The sequence below is a fragment of the Cryptotermes secundus genome, unplaced genomic scaffold, assembly GCF_002891405.2.
Source record: "Cryptotermes secundus unplaced genomic scaffold, Csec_1.0 scaffold742, whole genome shotgun sequence".
Lineage (NCBI taxonomy): Eukaryota > Metazoa > Arthropoda > Insecta > Blattodea > Kalotermitidae > Cryptotermes > Cryptotermes secundus.
The window spans coordinates 226,943-244,761 of NW_019739223.1; the positions used below are offsets into that span (position 1 = coordinate 226,943).

Below are 17,819 nucleotides of genomic sequence, written 5' to 3' on the forward strand. Positions count from 1 at the left end.
GTTTCGGCATAATAATGCCATCTTCAGGTGCTTACTTGTCCATGTCAAACCAGTTCATTGCATGCCATGTTCACACATTAAAATAACTAAAATATGTATCTATCATATACATTGTCAAACGTTAAAAATATTAAAATTGTTGTGGTATTCTTAACAATTTTAATATTTTTAACGTTTGACAATGTATATGATAGATACATATTTTAGTTATTTTAATGTGTGAACATGGCATGCAATGAACTGGTTTGACGTGGACAAGTAAGCACCTGAAGATGGCATTATTATGCCGAAACATGTAGTGCGAGGGAAAGAAGGAGATAAATGAATGTATGCACTGCAAGACGGATTAAATAAATCATGGACTTAAATCAGTGCAACAGGACGCTAAAATATAACATTAGTGAAACATGATTATTAGTCAACAGGCAGCTGCTCATTAAGCACAGTTTTACAATTCACTATCACATATGGTGGTAGATTAATGCTCTCACCCAACTCTTGCCAACATTAGAGTCACTCACAGCTTTTGGTTATCTTTTGTTTTCATGTCAATGGATTTAACACCTGCATCATCACTGACACTGCCTCAAGGTCTGATAGGAACTTTACGTAAAGTGAAGAACTCTGCTATAAAGAAAACTTATTCCTCTACATCATTTGAACACACAGCCCTGATTTGTTCATAAAATTTTAGCCTCTCATTTAGTAACAATGTTTCACTAAATTGACTATCCATCTGTCTTTGAATATGTACCTAAACAATTTTCACATAGAATTGGCATAATTTCCAGTTGTTGGTGCTTTGGGAGACCCTGCAGTGCTTTGCACTGTTACATAAATTCGGACATTCATAATTATAACACACGAAGAAAATTAAATTTTCATGTACAGCACAGCAATACAGCTCTTTTTAGAGGAGTGTGATAAATATGGGAATTAGTTTGTATAATAAGGTCCCCAATCAAATAAAACAAAGGGTAAATTTTAACTCATTAAAAAGGAATTAAAATCTTTTTTGCTGAAACATTCCTTTTATTCTATAGATGAATTTATGTCTTTTGATTCATCAAGTGTGTAAATGTAATATGTAGCTGATTAATTTGTTGTATTTGTGTAAAGGCAATGAAATTAATGGTAAGTAGATCTAGATAATATTATTCAGATGACAAACCCCCTCCCTATATTAGGGTGATACAGTGCACACTGTAAAGATATGCATGAGAATTAGATGTAAAACTGACAATTTCCCTATCCAAGTGGTTGTAATACCTGTATGTATGGACTGTTGAATGATAATAAAAATGAAATGAAATGAAACATTTGTTCATTTGTTGTGCATGTATAATCATCACTGTCTTCAAGTACAAATCACAACTGTGGTGCTCTTTTCTTGACCATATTTATATTGTGACATGTTGCGCAATGGAGAACCCCTCCCTACCCAGCAGCAACGTGGCAACTCAGGCCAGCGTGTAATTCAGAGACTTGTATAGCTCCTGCGTTATTAATACGTGAAGACTCTTGAAGATAGTGTGAAGAGATTTGGTTGTAGGGTTTCTAAATTGTGAAACCCCGCAATATTGTTATAATTAATTGTAGCCGTGATTTGTAGGTTGTTAAATAAACCAATTAACGATCTCTACAGCGTATTCAGTAACGAAACACGTTACAATATCTTTTACATTAAGTAAGAATGTGTGTTTCTGTGTGCAGTGCATGTTCACAATTCCTCCATCTACTGACATATGATAAAATTGAAGCAATGAATCTACAGTAAAATAAAATGTAACCTTCTTAGAGATGTATAATATGTTCCAACATGTTAACTGACAATTCTGACTTAAAAGTGCTTATGACTCAATAAATAAATAATGTTATATGCAATTAAGGTATATTGTTTATTGTTATTAAATAACTCCACAAATCCTGTACAGGGGCTTTAGCACCCATATAACTTCAGGTTGCCCCATATTATTATAAAAGTGTGATTATATTAATTGTTACCTTGAGGGTGCAAGTCTTTCCTCCAAATGGTTCCCCTACCAACATAAATCCATGGTGTACAATCATCATCTCATATGTTTGAATTACTTTTATCAAAAATGAATCTACAGGTTGTAGAGCCTTTGCCTTGCATGCCTGAAAAGGTGTGATAAATTAGCCAGAAGCATGAAAATATTGTAGTTCTCATTCAAGAACTGCCTTGAATTGTGGTACTGATCACCTGTCCACTTTAAATAGAATATGGCAATCTGTACAGTAGAAAGTGTGCTCTGTCATATGAGCGAATGCTTGCTTGTAAACTTTTACCAAGTCATATGAGCTTGAAAGTTAAATATGACTGTGTAAATAGAACCTATAAAACATCTATATTTGACTCACCTCTCTTGCAGCATTAAGAAATACATCATAATTAGGCACAGGGAGTATGACACCAGGAAATAAGTCAGAGATGATGCCCTCAAACAAAGGTATATCATGAGAAAGAAACTTGGGAAGATTGACATCAATAATTGATCTAAGGAGCAATATCTCTTCTTTCTCATCTGGGAATTTTAACTTCAAGCTTCCAGCAGCTGCTAACACAGTCTTAACTGCTCTCATCCCTGGAAGGTAGAAAACAGATAAAGTAGAATAAAATTACTTATGTGTGAATACTGTAGTCATCTCTTTATTCCCAGCTAAAGAACAGTTTATTCCCATTCCCAGACCAAGTTACTCCCATGCATTATTACTGAATGAATATTTCACTGAGAAATCAATTGAATTTTCATCAAATAATCTGTATTATATACAGTCAACTCTCGATTATCCGGGGGCAGATTAACCGGTTTGCGGCTTAACCGGGGCTACTGAGGCTTTTTTGAGGCTTATGTTGTTTAATATTCATTCACTTTTGTTTCACATGGCGAGTTGTAACACTATTTTCGCACTAGTGTGAACCGAGCTCTGCATTCTTTGCTCCTGTTATGCTAACACAATGTTCTAGGGTAGGGGTGAAAGAATGCAAGGATTTGTGGAAAGTTTCAAGGACAGATATATCGTCCCAGTTAGTATCTTTGTATCGATCTTCAAGTGCGTTAGCAAAATGTCCGAGTGTAAAAGGAAGTGTGTTGTGTTAAGTATTCAACAGAAAAAGGAAAATGCCGCAAAAAAGTAAACGACAGTATTATATTTTTTTAAGTGTTAAGTGTGAATATTCGTAAAAAGTGTTGGATGTTGTTGAAGACTGTGATTGAAACAACTAATTCATACTTCAGTGTAATGTAAAAAAAGTATTAAATAGGCCATGAGATGACATAAAAATGAGGTTGAATAAATTTAAATACAGGTAGGCATATAGTATTATGCAGGTACAGTATTACAGTACTACTTTTAATAAAATTTGTCTTAACTGGATTTTCGATTAATTGTGATTTCCATCCCCACCATTATCCCGGATAATCGAGGGTTGACTGTACTTCTGCTAGACTTACCATAGTCGTAGTGGTTTTGAGATGATAGCTGTTCTGAGCACAGTCGAAATGTGGTGACAATTTTCACAGACAAGCTTCGAGCCTCCACAAATCCATATGAATACAATATTATTTCTCCAATGAGAGCATAGTCTGGTACCATCATAGCAACAGTGCGGAAAAGGACCTGCGTTAAAAACAGTCATTTTCTTAATATTCATGATACCTTTATTAAAGTACATACTTATTCACTTATGGAGCTTAGCCCTTCTTGAGGAGGAGCCAAATCTGCAGCTACTCAAGAATTTCCCAGCATTTTATGGAACCTGAAGGTTCATTACCGTGTTCACAAGAGCCCTCCACTGGTCCCTATCTTGAGTCAGCTCAATCCAATCCATACCATCCCATCCTATCTCTCTAAGATCCATTTTAATATTGTCCACCCACCTACGGCTTGGTCTTCCCAGTGGTCTCTTTCCTTCTGACTTTCCCACCAATATCCTATATGCATTCTTCTTTTCCCCTATGTTATTAAAGTATTACAATATAAATTTAACTATTGCACTTTTAAAATAGGAATAAAAACTAGTAACTGCCACTACTAGTACTACTGATACTACTACTACTACTACTGTACTACCATAATTATCATCTTACCATCACCACCACCACAATCACTTCTACTACTACAGTACTTATCTCATTTTATGAGAAATTATCTGAAGAGTCAATATTTATTTTGCTATCCAAGCAATCCCCCTTCTCTTCATTCATTCATCTGTAATCTGTCAAGACGACAGGTCCACAGTCTCTTCCAAAACAGTTCCTCCACTTGATGCGATCTAGAGCTTTCTCCTTCAAATGAAAATACCCTCTTCTGTCCCCAAGGTCATCCAGGATCTTCTTATGCCTTCTGGTCACTTCTATCCACCCCTCTATCTTTCCTTCAATAATTTCTTTTAGAAGGCAGTTACAACGTAAGATATGACCAATCCAATTAGCTTTCCATTTTCTTATTTCATGTAGGATATTCCTCTGCTCACTGACTCTAAATAACACTTCTTCATTTCTCACATAATCGGTACAACTGATCTTCTCCATCCTTCTCCAACACCACATTTCGAAGCTTTCCAGGTGTTTCTGATCTACTGCCCTAAGTGTCCAAGTTTCAGCCCCATACAAAGTTATGCTCCAGACTTCTCTTATGGAACATAAATGTTCATAACCATAGTCATAAAGGCCTATAATGAAGCCATAAATCAGCTCAATTCAGCCTGGATATCATGACCTCTCTTCATGAACTCCAAATTTGTATTGTCATGTGTATTACTGACTCATGACTAGTAGAGTGGGTTTGAATTGGTGAATTGATTTACTGGATAGTCACCAGTTTTATCTATAATTAATTGTAACATGCTCAAGATTACTGTAACTATAACACACAAAGCAAAGACCTCAACAGCTGCTTGCGTGGTAACACAATGAATCTTGAAGAGTCTGTAGCCTCTCGAACTACTTGCTTGTCTCTCAAACTCTTGTCACCCTCACACTTACTTTCTTGTCTGGCAAACCCCTCATGTTTTATATATCTTTGTCCAACAGCGTACAGAACACTTAATTCAAGGGTTCAGTTTCTCGTACTGGTTGTAACTGTTTATGTATGTGATGTCTCAGAAACGTGCACGAGTCGTTGCCTAGCAAAATGGGTAGTTCTATGTCTGGCTCCACTATTCCAACTTTTAGATGTTGTTTACTAAGCTGCTGCCTGGCAATGAACGCCCGGCTCTGACTCCACTATTGCAGCTTTCAGGTGTCAAAGCACAATATTATCTTCCAATTTATAAATTTACCTCTTAAGCAGTCCCTTCTTATTAAGCTTTCCAACCAAAAGGCTTTTAATGTCTGTCAGGTCCCCAAGAAGTAATTTCAGCCTCCCTTATTTTATCATTTTAACAACTATATTCTGTAAGAAGCTAAGAGAATAAACCATTCTGAACTGAACAACAAGCACTTAAATTTTTATTCTGTTGTTATAATGACAGCAAAAACCAAAACTGACAGCTGTAATAATATAAAAATTAAACAAAAATGTATTTCAAAGAATATTGTTAACAATGATATGCAAACTTACTTTCAGGTTATCAGGTAGCTCTGATCGCCCTGCATAACCTGGGTTCATGGTGATACAAATATAGCAAGCAGGATTAAGGTTCAGCCGAGTGCCTTCAAGCACAAACATTTTAACCCCTGCCTGAACTGCTTGAATGATACACAGGATCTGTTGGGCTATTACTGACAGCACCTCTAGTTCAATCCGGTTAAATTCATCAAAACATGCCCATGCCCCTGATGATGCCAGACCTTTGAAAAACTAAACAACAATAAACATTTATAAACATAAGATAATGAAATGGAATTCTAGCATTTGGGTGCAGTGAATACGGTTTCCTCAAACATGCGAGATCTCATATTATTCACAAAGTACTTAAGTTGAAGTGTGAAATAATTTATAAAGTAAAGTTTTCCAGCTGAGAAGCAAACTCATCACAGTATGTAGACTAAATATTTGTAAAAGCAGGTCCAAAATTATCAAAACACAGGACAATTTCATCACACTTATGGCCAGAAGGATTCATCGTACCAGTTAGATTGTACAACAGGGAAGTGACATCATTCTTATACTTCTGTGAGATCTCATAATGGGATAGCTCAGTCAGTATAATAATAGGCTACAGGCTGGACAGTTGGGGTTCCATTTCCAGAAGGGAAGCACGATTTTTCTCTTCTTTGCTGTCTGCAGACTGGCTCTGGGGCCCACCCAGACCAGTATTCAATGGGTACCAGGGGTTCCTTCCTTGGAAGTGAAGCAGTCAGGGAGTGAAGATGACCAGTCACCTCCACCTAGCGCCAAGATCAAGGATCATGGAGATACACATCCACTCCCCACATGTATCTTCATGGCATAACACTTATTTAATTACGCACAAGAGCAAGTGTAACATTCACTTGGTAAAATCTAGTTTTAAGCATAATTTAATATCATCTTCACAGAGGTTATAAATGCATGCATTGTCATTACCTTTGTACCAGAATATCTGGTCTGATTTGGTAAATAAAATGATAAAAAGAAGGTAAATTTCTCCCTGTGCTTAACTAATTAAGCACTACGCCATGAAGATGTATGGAGAAGTGGATGTATAGATCCATGTTTTCTTGATCTTGGCACTAGTTACAGGTGAGGCACCAGCTTCATGTTCTGGCTGCTTTACTCCTGGGGAAAGAGCCCCCAGTACCCATTGGACAGGGGGTTAGGTGGGCCCCAGAGCCAGTAGATGATACGGAGAAGTGAAAATTCTTCCACCACTGGGGCTGAAACTCTGACCTCTCGGTACCTAGTTGCTATACTGACTGCTATATCCCTGCTCTGTAAATAAAATGACAAGAAAAACAATTCTTTGGAATGGACCCACTTTTATACCTACAGAAAATGGTGTTGTGATATCAATGATGGGTGAGGACTCAAAGTGATGAGATGAACATTAGATAGCAGACAGACACAAAACACAGTCTGCACTTTACAAAACGAAGTTTCCAAGAAGTTATTCTGCATTTTCTGCAAGTTCAGGAAAAACCAATTTCACTGCAACACACTGCTAGATGATCTAGTAGAAGAAAATTAACTGTGGTTTAAATGTCTTACATTTAAAAGGCCTGTACTTGTACTGAATAACTCAAAACAAACACACCGTCATCTTAGTTCCACATGTTCTCATTCATTAATCTAAGACATAATATTTAAATTCTAAATTTTCTCAGTAATCTGTAAGAAACTGTACATTCATATTGCAACATATAGGTGTTCCTAGGAAACGAAATGGCAATATGTTTCTGCAGAGATAAGATTCTTAAACACAAATCATCGCTAGGTGTTAAATATTTCCATGGTTATGTAAATGAAAGTCAGAAACTCTTGAAAGACAAAGTATTGCCATGGAAATAACATACACTGCTACAAAGGTAAATCCCTGAAGACCAATTCAGTGCAAGGCGCATTCCAATGACAACAGCCAGGCAACACTCTCCATGGTTACAAACAAAATATATAAGTAGCTGTGCAGAAAAGAATGATTCATTCATAAGAAAATTCAGAAGGCAGTTCAACAGTTGAGTGTTCAGCTGTGAAGTGTTAACCAGCTAAGTTTTGTTACCAAGCAACAACTAGTGATGGCAGAGATCAAAGATATTATTTTGTATGCTGCAGTTACAGCCATCTAAGGAGTGTGTAAACCAGTGAGACTGTTATAATTATTTGTGCTTATGGCCTGTGAGCGTTCAATAAATCTATTCATCAATCAAAACCTCATCTATAGTCACTAATACACATGAAAATATTTACCCAAATACTGTCATGATTTAGGGTTGTGACTATTAGATGGGGTATGGATAGGATGAAATGCATTTATTGACCACTTATACACAACAATCAGAACTACACATGATTACACTGCTGCTGCTAATCTCAGCACTTTACAACTGCTGCAAACACTAGTGCCCTCAGTCTATTCATTCATTTTATTTGGCATTCATAATTGCTACAACAGTAACACTTGAACAAGTCACGTCATTAAATACATCATTCTTGAAATCCTTTTGCCCAAATGATTAGAATTTGTCAATAAATAAATGAATGAATAATAAATAATCACTCTTGATGTGGTTAGCCTATAATTAAAATATAACACACATTATCAAACCAGATAAATAATAAAATTAGATACAATTGTGTATTATAGTCTGCATTATCCATTTCATGGCAAAGGATTTTAACACAGCAACTATGATAGTCTCACTGGATCACACACTCCAAATATCACTTTACTATAGCATTACAGCACATGTAAAGTCTTCTCTTCACTGCTAGACTTCAAACCCTTAACTGAACTCACTAAACTCCTCCACCATCTGCCAACTGCCAACTCCAGAACTCTCAATTCAATTCTCTGCTGCAACTACTACCATCTCTTCTAACTTATCTTCACAGAGTTCAACACTCTAATGCCAATTCAAAGTCAAAATCAAAGTTACTTTATGACTGACGGTTTGCCGGCAATTAGTTCATTTTGGTGTCAAGCCCCTTGAGACTCATGACCAGAGACTTTTTTTTGGTCAACTGAAATCTTGAGTCATAGTCCTTATGTAACACCCTATCTGAATGATGGGTTTATCACTTATGAATATGTTTGGCCTTTCATCAAGTGCACATATTGCATACATAGCATGTAGCAGAAAATTCTTCTTTTGTACTATATACAAGTCCTATGTCAGTACAGGCTTTGCAAAGCAGATCATGTCTATCTTACATACTCGTATGTTATGCTACAATGGCAGCTTAGTCACTTGAACAGTGGTAAGGTTGACCATCGCCAAGTTTAAGCCCGTTCTATGTCTGACTTTGCCTTGTCCTATACCACATGTTCATTCTCATGGTTTTGTATGACTTCTGCTTGTTGCCTGCACAATTCTGTTATACAATCATAAATATGTGGAAGGTTGAAAGCTTTGTGCAAATCATGGACCAATGTGCACCTTGAAAAATTTCCAATGGTGCAGAGAACCTTGTTTTGTAGGTGCTGCAATTTTAAGAGGTAGGTGTCGCAGGAGGCAAAATATTACATTCTAAGATCCATGGGCTAATTACTTCTATTTGGCATAAGGAAAAACTGCCTGATCAATGGAAGGAGTCTATTGTTGTACCCGTTCACAAGAAGGGTGATATAACTGACCGTAGTAATTATCGGGGGATATCACTGCTATCAACTTCATACAAAATTTTACCCAATATTCTTCAATCAAGGTTAAGTCTATATACAGATGAAATTATTTGGGATCATCAGTGTGGGTTTCAAAATAACAAATCAACCACAGATCAGATCTTCTGCATTCATCAGATACTGGAGAAAAAATGCGAGTACAATGAGACCATACATCAGCTATTTGTAGACTTCAAGAAAGCCTATGATTCAGTTAGGAGGGAAGTATTGTACAATATTCTGATAGAGTTTGGGGTACCCATGAAACTAGTTAAGCTGATTAAAATGTGTTTAAACGAAATGTATAGTAAAGTCCATATAGGTAAACATTTGTCTGATAAATTTCCTATCCAGAATGGTTTAATACAAGGAGATGCTTTATCGGCACTCCTTTTCAATTTTGCTTTAGACTATGCCATTAGGAAGGTCCACGAAAACCAGGTGGGACTGAAATTAAATGGGACACATCAGCTGTTGGTCTATGCCAATGATGTGGACCTATTGAGTGATAATATAGATACCATAAAGAAAAGCACACAAACTTTAATTGATGCAAGTAAGGACGTTGGTCTAGAAATAAACACAGTGAAAACTAAGTATATGTTGCTGTCTTGTCACCAAAATGCAGGGCAAAATCATGACATAAAGCTAGAAAACAGATGTTTTGAAAATGTGACAACAGTTCAGATATTTGGGAACGACTATAACAAATCAAAACCTGATTCAGGAGGAAATTAAGAGGAGATTGAATTCAGGTAATGCTTGCTACTGTTCAATTCAGAACATTTTTTCTTCTTCTCTGCTGTCCAAAAATATAAAAATTTGAATATACAGAACTATAATTTTGCCTCTGGTTCTGTATGGGTGTGAAACTTGATCTCTGACATTAAGGGAGGAATATACACTGAGGGTGTTTGAGAACAGGTTGTTGAAGAGACTATCTGGACCGAAGAGAGATGAAGTGACAGGAGGTTGGAGAAAACTGCACAATGAAGAGCTTCATAACTTGTACTCTTCTCCAAGTATAATTAGAATGATCAAGTCAAGGAGGATGAGGTGGGCAGGGCATGTAGCATGAATGGGGGAGAAGAGGGATGCATATAGGATATTGGTGGGAAAGCCAGAAGGAAAGAGACCACTGGGAAGACCAAGGCAATAGTGGGTGGACAATATTAAAATGGATCTTAGAGAGAAAGGATGGGATGGTATGGATTGGATTGATCTGGCTCAGGATAGGGACCAGTGGAGGGCTCTTCTGAACATGGTAATGAACATTTGGAATCCATAAAATGCTGGGAAATTCTTGAGTAGCTGCAGAAATGGCGGCTCCTCAAAAAGGGCTCAGCTTCGTGAGTGAGTGAGTAAGTAAGTAAGTAAGGTGCCTGCCACTAATTCCCAGGCAGGACAAGCATAAGTCATTACTGATCTGGTCGGTACCTTATGAAGGGTCAGTTTAATGTTGGCACTTAAATGCTCAATTTTAATAGGGAGTAGACTGTAATAAACGTTCTGAAGGGCTTGGCTTCAGTCATTTTTATGTGTAATCTCCATGTAATTCCCTTATTGAAGATGACACCCAGATATTTAATATGAGTGACAAAGGAAATATTTTGTCCATTCCATGTAAGATGAGCCTCAGGGGGCCTAAGTCTATGAGAAAAGTAGATAGTCTTGGTGCTGATATGTCACCTTTGACCAAAACTCTGAAGTTTCTCTGATAAAGAAAAGGGCTAATAAGCTTTATTAGACTGATAAAAAATGTTAATCCTAATGATTTATATAGCAAGCCAAGGTGAAACATTGTATCAAAGGGTTTTTCAATATCCAAGAATACAGCAGCCATATATATGTTATTGCTGAAATTTAAGGTGACATGGTCCATAAGCCTCATACACTGAAGTTATCATGCTGCGATGGGCACAGAAACCAAACTGGCTTGCATTAAGAAGGCCTCTTTCTTCCTCGAATAGCTTGCTTGTTGTAGACAAGAGGATAATCGAATGTAAATTTGGAAGGACATTTGGGTCCTTATGGGTTTCAGTAACATCATAACTTATGCTTCCTCACAAGGTGCTTGAAAAAGAGTGCTGAATGCAGTGATTAAATAAATGTGTCGGATGTTCTTCTTGGAAGATGCCTAAGACATTCATTTTGAATACCATCAAGTCCACATGCCTTTCTCAATTTCAACGAATTTGCTGTTTAGGTATGTCACAAGGTCTTACTTTTCCCAATGAGGTGTCATCTACTGATGTGAGCAGAGCTTTGACTCTAATCTGCACCTGTTGTTCATGGCTTTCATCACATGGGACATGAGATTGTGAAGTAGTCTGCTAAACAATCTACAATCATGCTGGCTTTCTTGAGCAGGTGATACATTATTCCTAAAGATCCATGAACAGCAGTTGGTGCCTTTGTTCCGTCTCTTTCCAAAATCAATTTCGCAATAGGCTACAGAGCTTGAGGTGTGACCTCACAGCCCCTACTTTCAATTTCCACCTTTTAAGTGCCTTTCTATTCATCTGATGGTGTTGGCTTGATTTGCTGTTTTGCACAGCACTGTGCACAATTGTGGCCAGGCTGCAAACTTCACCAATATCATTTTCACCAATCAGGAGTTGGCCGTAAATACAACATGTAAAGTGAAGTTCGTAAAAACCACCGTCCAACAAGTATTCTTCAAATCACTAAATCCAGTCAGGACCTGGTGTAGAGCCTGGGAAGTATGAACTCAACTGTCAATTCTCAACTGACTCTCTCAATATGACCACTTTGCATGGAGTGAACAGAAAATACCATTCCCGACAATAACCCTACTGTTGTGTGTTTACTGATCTGTTGCTTAGAAATAGGTTCTTCTATTGTTGCGTGCATGTTCATTTCCACAGGAACTTCTTTATCAAGTCATTGCCTAGCAAGAACTATTCTGGATTCCAGGAATCATGTCACAATATTAACATAAAGCATATACTTACAACTTACCTTCCCCATGGAAATATAATCCAGACCATCAGAACAATTAAAAACCACACAGTGAACTGCAATAGCTTTGGCTAGATCTTTGGTTGTTTCTGTCTTGCCTGTCCCAGCAGGGCCTTCTGGGGCACCATTAAGATGCAGATGATAGGCACCAATCAGGGTGCGGTAGCATCGATCAGTCAGTGGTGTGATTACTAATCGAGGAGAATTGCCCAGATATTCACATGCATAATTGACTGTGGCATTGATGATGCGAACCTTCACATCATGCTCCCAGTAATACCTAAGAGGGAAAACATGCTGTCATAAATGCTAGTAATATGACAATACGGATGTTGCCTCTTTTCTCCTGTGTTCCAAGAAAAGCATTGTGATTCTTCTGTTACTGCCATGTTTGATATATCTCCAGCAAACTATTCAGTTTGTACTAAGATATCCTTTCTAAATCAAATGCTCACAAAGCATGTAGATCCTACTCCCATCTTTACATATTTAAATGGTTTGCAGATATCTGTAAATATACGTATGAGGTCTGATCAAATGTATCAACAATGAATTCATCTGTCTGTCTTTCTATCATCTATTTATGGCTCTACAGTAAGAACGTGCCATAGCTCAAGCAGCTAGTCGCTGGCTTCCTACCACAGCAGCCCGGGTTCGATCCCTAGTCTAGTCAAGTGGGATTTGTGGAGGACAAAGTGGCGCTGGGACAGGTTTTCTCCGAGTACTTCAGTTTCCCCTGACAATCTTCATTCCGCCAAATTCTCCATCATCATAATCACCTGGGGCAGGCTACAATAGGCCAATCAGTGGCCGCTGTGCCAAGTGGACCCAGTTGGACTCCATCCCCCATTAAGCAAATTTAAAAGAAAAAAAAAACAATGGCTGTACAGTCCTTCTGTTGGACCTTGGCCACTTTTTCAGTTTCTTAATCCTATATACAGTCAGTAGACTCCTTGGATGCTGAATCAGCCCATCGCAAGGCCGCTACCTACAAACAGAACATCAACACAGAATAAACACACACAGACATGCCTTGAGTGGGATTCAAACCCACGATTCTAGCATTCAAGCAAGCTAAGACAGTTCATGCCTTAGACCGTGTGGCCATCATGATTGGCTCAATGAGTTTATATTTCAGATAAATTACATTTTACATGACTGCAATTGTAATGAATGTGTCCTGACACATTCGTTACTGCATGACAGCCATGTTTAAAGTTCATTCTATTTACTCTGATCATTCAGTCAGCATATAATGTCAGATTGTTTTCTGTCGCTCCTTTAATGGTGTCAGAGACTACAGAATGATGGGATGTGTGTGCATTAGATTTTGCAAGAAGATCAAAGGCACTGTGGCTGAAACTTGTCAACTGATGCAAACAGCATCTACAGATGCAAACAGTGAGCTGAGCTTCTGACTTTGAGAGGTAAGTTTTTTAAGGGGGACAAATGTCTGTCAAACATGACAAGTATTCTACACGCCCTTCAACCAGTACAAATCAAGAATTAGTATGGAAAGCCTACATACTGTAAGAATGCTAACTAATTAAAGACGTAGACATTGCTTACAGTACATGTCAGATCTTCTAAAGATTTAGGATGGGAATGAGGCATGTCTTGATCAAATTCATTCCGCAACTGCTATAGTACACTGGTTTTATATGGCTTCTGACTTGTTTGAATCTGAAAAAATTAATGAAAACTTCTCAAAAATATCACACAATTTAAACAAATATTGGACTACAGTTATGACCTTTAAATCAAGCAGAAATTAGGACTGAAAGTCCCATTCCTTGTTACAACTGGAAAAGCACACTAAATGCACAGCAAAACCGATGTGATGATGATTTATTTCTTCGTTTTTGAGATATACTAGCTAGACATGGACCCCTGCCATACTCTTCCTTTCCTTAAACATTAGAAACCTTGATATAAAACAATATGATCTATGGAAACAATTGAAGATAATGCATCAGAGCACCTTTTTGTCTAAAGGCTGCATCCTGTTTGTGTCTTCCTGTAGGTCATAGGATAAACTGACACAGACTTGCATTAAAAAACTTTCTGTTTTTATCTCTCATTATTTACTACATGTTATGACCATAATGGGCATCATCAGGTGACACACAAATTATCACATGTGTGATATATGTATATGTGTGTGTGTATATGTATATATGCTATAAGTACAAATTCATTAAAATATGGTAATTATTATGTTATAAAAAAATTAAACAGGTTTTTTAATGTAAGTTTGTGTGGTGGTTTAATTTGTAACCAAGAGAGTAAATGTGGGAAATTACAGAATCTGAGTTTGTGTGCTGCTTCTAGTGCTCATGGAATAAGTGTGTGTATGCTCAAATAGCCTGCTCTGAATGGAACTAATCTCTCATCCCGATAGTTACAGTATTTTAACTTTTACAGACTTACCCTTCATGTTTTTTATTGGGCTTCTTAACCTTCATCGCACAGTGCTAAGCATAGAGACCACTTTACCAGCATACTACCACCATTCTTAAAATGCTTAATTCTGTCACAATATTAAAAGAAATTCATAGAAATTATAGCATATTTTTGAGCTCAATTTTATTTATAAGTTATGAGCATGTTTATTTGGAGATGAACATCATTATGCATTTCCAAGGGAACTTCCGTATTTTTTAAGAAAGCAGTCTTCTGGGATGTGGCACTGTGTAGATGTGGAGTCTGCTTGTACCAGTTCTCACAGTATCCTCGCTTGCAGATTTCTCATTTTTCCTTCTAACCTGAAGATGGAGGAAATGCGTTCCTCTGAAACGTCAGTTAACACCACATCTGCATGGTGCCACATCCCAGAAGACTGCTTTGTTCATAGTCACTGCCGTGAAAACCTCAAATCTTACCTATTTAAATAATATTATCAACACATACCATTAGTTATTACATTCCAATAAGCTCCAAGTCTTCCTAATTCTCTTGGATATCCTTAACGATATATAACTGTAAAAACATATAAGGAAAAGATGTACCGTAACTGAGCCAGCCACTTGAAGTCCAACTCAGAATGAACTTCCTTGTTGACTAAGTCTTCTACAACATCTTTGGCATGAACATCAAGCACGACTAATGCTCCCAAAGTGATACGGGACAGTTTGGAAAGTTTGCCGCGCACAAGCGTAACAAGGTCTTGCAGTTGGAGCTGCAACATGATATATCTCAACTGCACTTATTTCATTAGCATTTACAAGTAGACAAATGTCTGTAATCTGTAAAATTTATCAGCTACACAGCTTTCATTCTATTTCTATAAATTTAAAAGGGTGGATGGGAAATAAATATTTCATTTAGTTACTTACCAGGTTATAATGCTACCAATACATTTTTATAGAGGTAAAACCTCACTTACAGAGTACTGAAAATGGTATAGACTACATATACACACTTTACATGATACATATAATGCAGTATAGAAATGAGTGATAATAATGAAATGTTCACTTTTATGACATCTCTTTTATTTTCCAGCTAGTTCCCTTATAAACATATGTTATGTACTATGAAACTTCTACCTGAACAAACAGACACCAAGTCCTTGTTGCATATAATTATAATCAATTTAAGGAAATAAAAATCCAGATATATGCAAATCTAATACTTTTATAACACTAAACATACTTTGCAGTGTGAAAGAATTCTCACCAGTTCACAACACAGCCTCAGCTAAAGCAAAGTTCCGACAATGCAGTAGAATGTAACTGATAGTCAAAAGATACATTTCTATAAATGTTACTGCCTGAAAACAAAAGTTGTTCAACACCACTTCCCCCGCCACTCTCACTGCCGCTGCCATCACCATCATCACAGTCACTGTCACTGTTGTCCTCATCCTCCTACTCATAGATTAGGCCTTGTTTGAGATGTTCCAGTCTCCTGAAGGTTATACTGGTTCCTCCATCTCAACTGTGGGTTCCCTAAGTTCTGTTGTCTTGTTGGATTTTACATTAAAATTTCCTTTGGTATTTCCCTGTTTTCAATTTCTAGAATGATGTTTCAGCTGATATCTGGAAGTGCTCCTCTAATTTTAGCATTTCTTGTTAGCTCAGCTGCAGGCAATTTTCAATAGCTTTGTCAATGTAAACAATGAACAATGCCTTCAGTAATGGACAGTCATCTAGAACTCCTTCATTAACATCTATAGGAGCACCACCATTTGCTGTATTTTCCCTTATAATTATGGTTGTATTTTGATATGTATTTTAAACTGTCCATATTAAAGGAGTCAGAAATCCTTTTTAGTTCATTAACTGACACTACTCATCTGGGCTTTGTATCATAAGCACGCATTGAGAACTGGCTCTATAAGTGAACTACCTCCTAAACGAAAAAAAAAGTGACAAAACAGTGAAAATCAACCAAGAAGAGGAACCTCAAACCAACGGGTATGATAGTAATGTAAACAATTCACAACTACAATGATGCACCCTGCAGAAATCACACCAGAACACAACAATAGGATCACCAATCAACAAAATCATAACCCATCCAACATACAAAGGCCAACCTTGAACCCACCAACATACCCATTTTCACCAACTGTGATACAATCATAAATCCAAGCGATATAGATGCAACAATCCCCCAGTTACTACACAACACCAGTACAACAAATGCAACCACCCAACATAAATTAAATAAACAACAAAGACAGAGGTAAGCACATATAAAAAATGACCTCATCCAGTGAAGAAGAAGAAGAAGATGAAGAAGAAACAAAGAACAATAACACTAACAAATGGCAAATAATCTGAGGCACAAAGGAAAAAAACCTCCAATCAACAAAAAATCATCACAAATAACATAAAAACCAACAAACGATATGACCCACTATCTCAACAACCAGGAACCTCAAACAACGAAATCGCCATAGCGCCATAATACCTAAACTGCCGCCAATATTCGTTCATGGGGTACAAAATTACTCCAAAATGATAAAATGATTCCAAAAAATAGCTGAACAAGAGCAATACTTCACAAAAAGTCTAGCAAACAATATTGTTAAAATAAATTGCGAACTTCCAGAGACCTACAAAAAATGATCAGAGAATTCAACAAACAAGAAATATACCACCACACTTACCAACTGAAAGAAGAACAAGCATATAGAATAGTAATAAGATACCTTCATCACACAACAAAAATAGATGACATAAAACAAGAACGTATGGAGAAGCAGATGTATAGATTCACATTTTCTTGACATTGGCACTAGTTGGAGGTGAGTGGTCAACTTCAAGCTCCGGCCGCTTTACCCCCGGGATAAGAGCCCCAGTACCACTGGATATGAGGCTGGGTGGGCCCCAGAGCCAGTCTAGATGACGTGGAGAAGAGAAAATTCTTGACCCTACTGGGACTCAAACTGTGACCCCTTGATTGTCCAGCCTGTAGCCAGTTGCTATACCAACTAAACTATCCCAGCTCCCATAGCATACACTACATCTTAAAAACATCAACCTAGTAAGAGATTAAAACGTTTCAGACTATGTATTTCCAATCAAATTCAAGATAACCATCTTTGAACTCTGAAAACTGGGGG

At 37.3% G+C, this 17,819-nt stretch overlaps 1 protein-coding gene across 1 annotated transcript in view; it reads right to left on the minus strand.

Moving 5' to 3' along the window:
* LOC111871761 (dynein heavy chain 7, axonemal) overlaps positions 1-17,819 on the minus strand; it is a 221,471-nt gene that overhangs the window by 153,670 nt on the left and 49,982 nt on the right. Inside the window, exons 15-20 of the mRNA XM_023865070.2 lie at positions 15,256-15,425; positions 12,248-12,527; positions 5,587-5,826; positions 3,477-3,642; positions 2,383-2,606; positions 2,005-2,139 (exon numbers count right to left, since the gene is read on the minus strand). Coding sequence (XP_023720838.2) covers positions 2,005-2,139; positions 2,383-2,606; positions 3,477-3,642; positions 5,587-5,826; positions 12,248-12,527; positions 15,256-15,425 — 1,215 coding nt within the window. The remainder of the gene's footprint in view (positions 1-2,004; positions 2,140-2,382; positions 2,607-3,476; positions 3,643-5,586; positions 5,827-12,247; positions 12,528-15,255; positions 15,426-17,819) is intronic.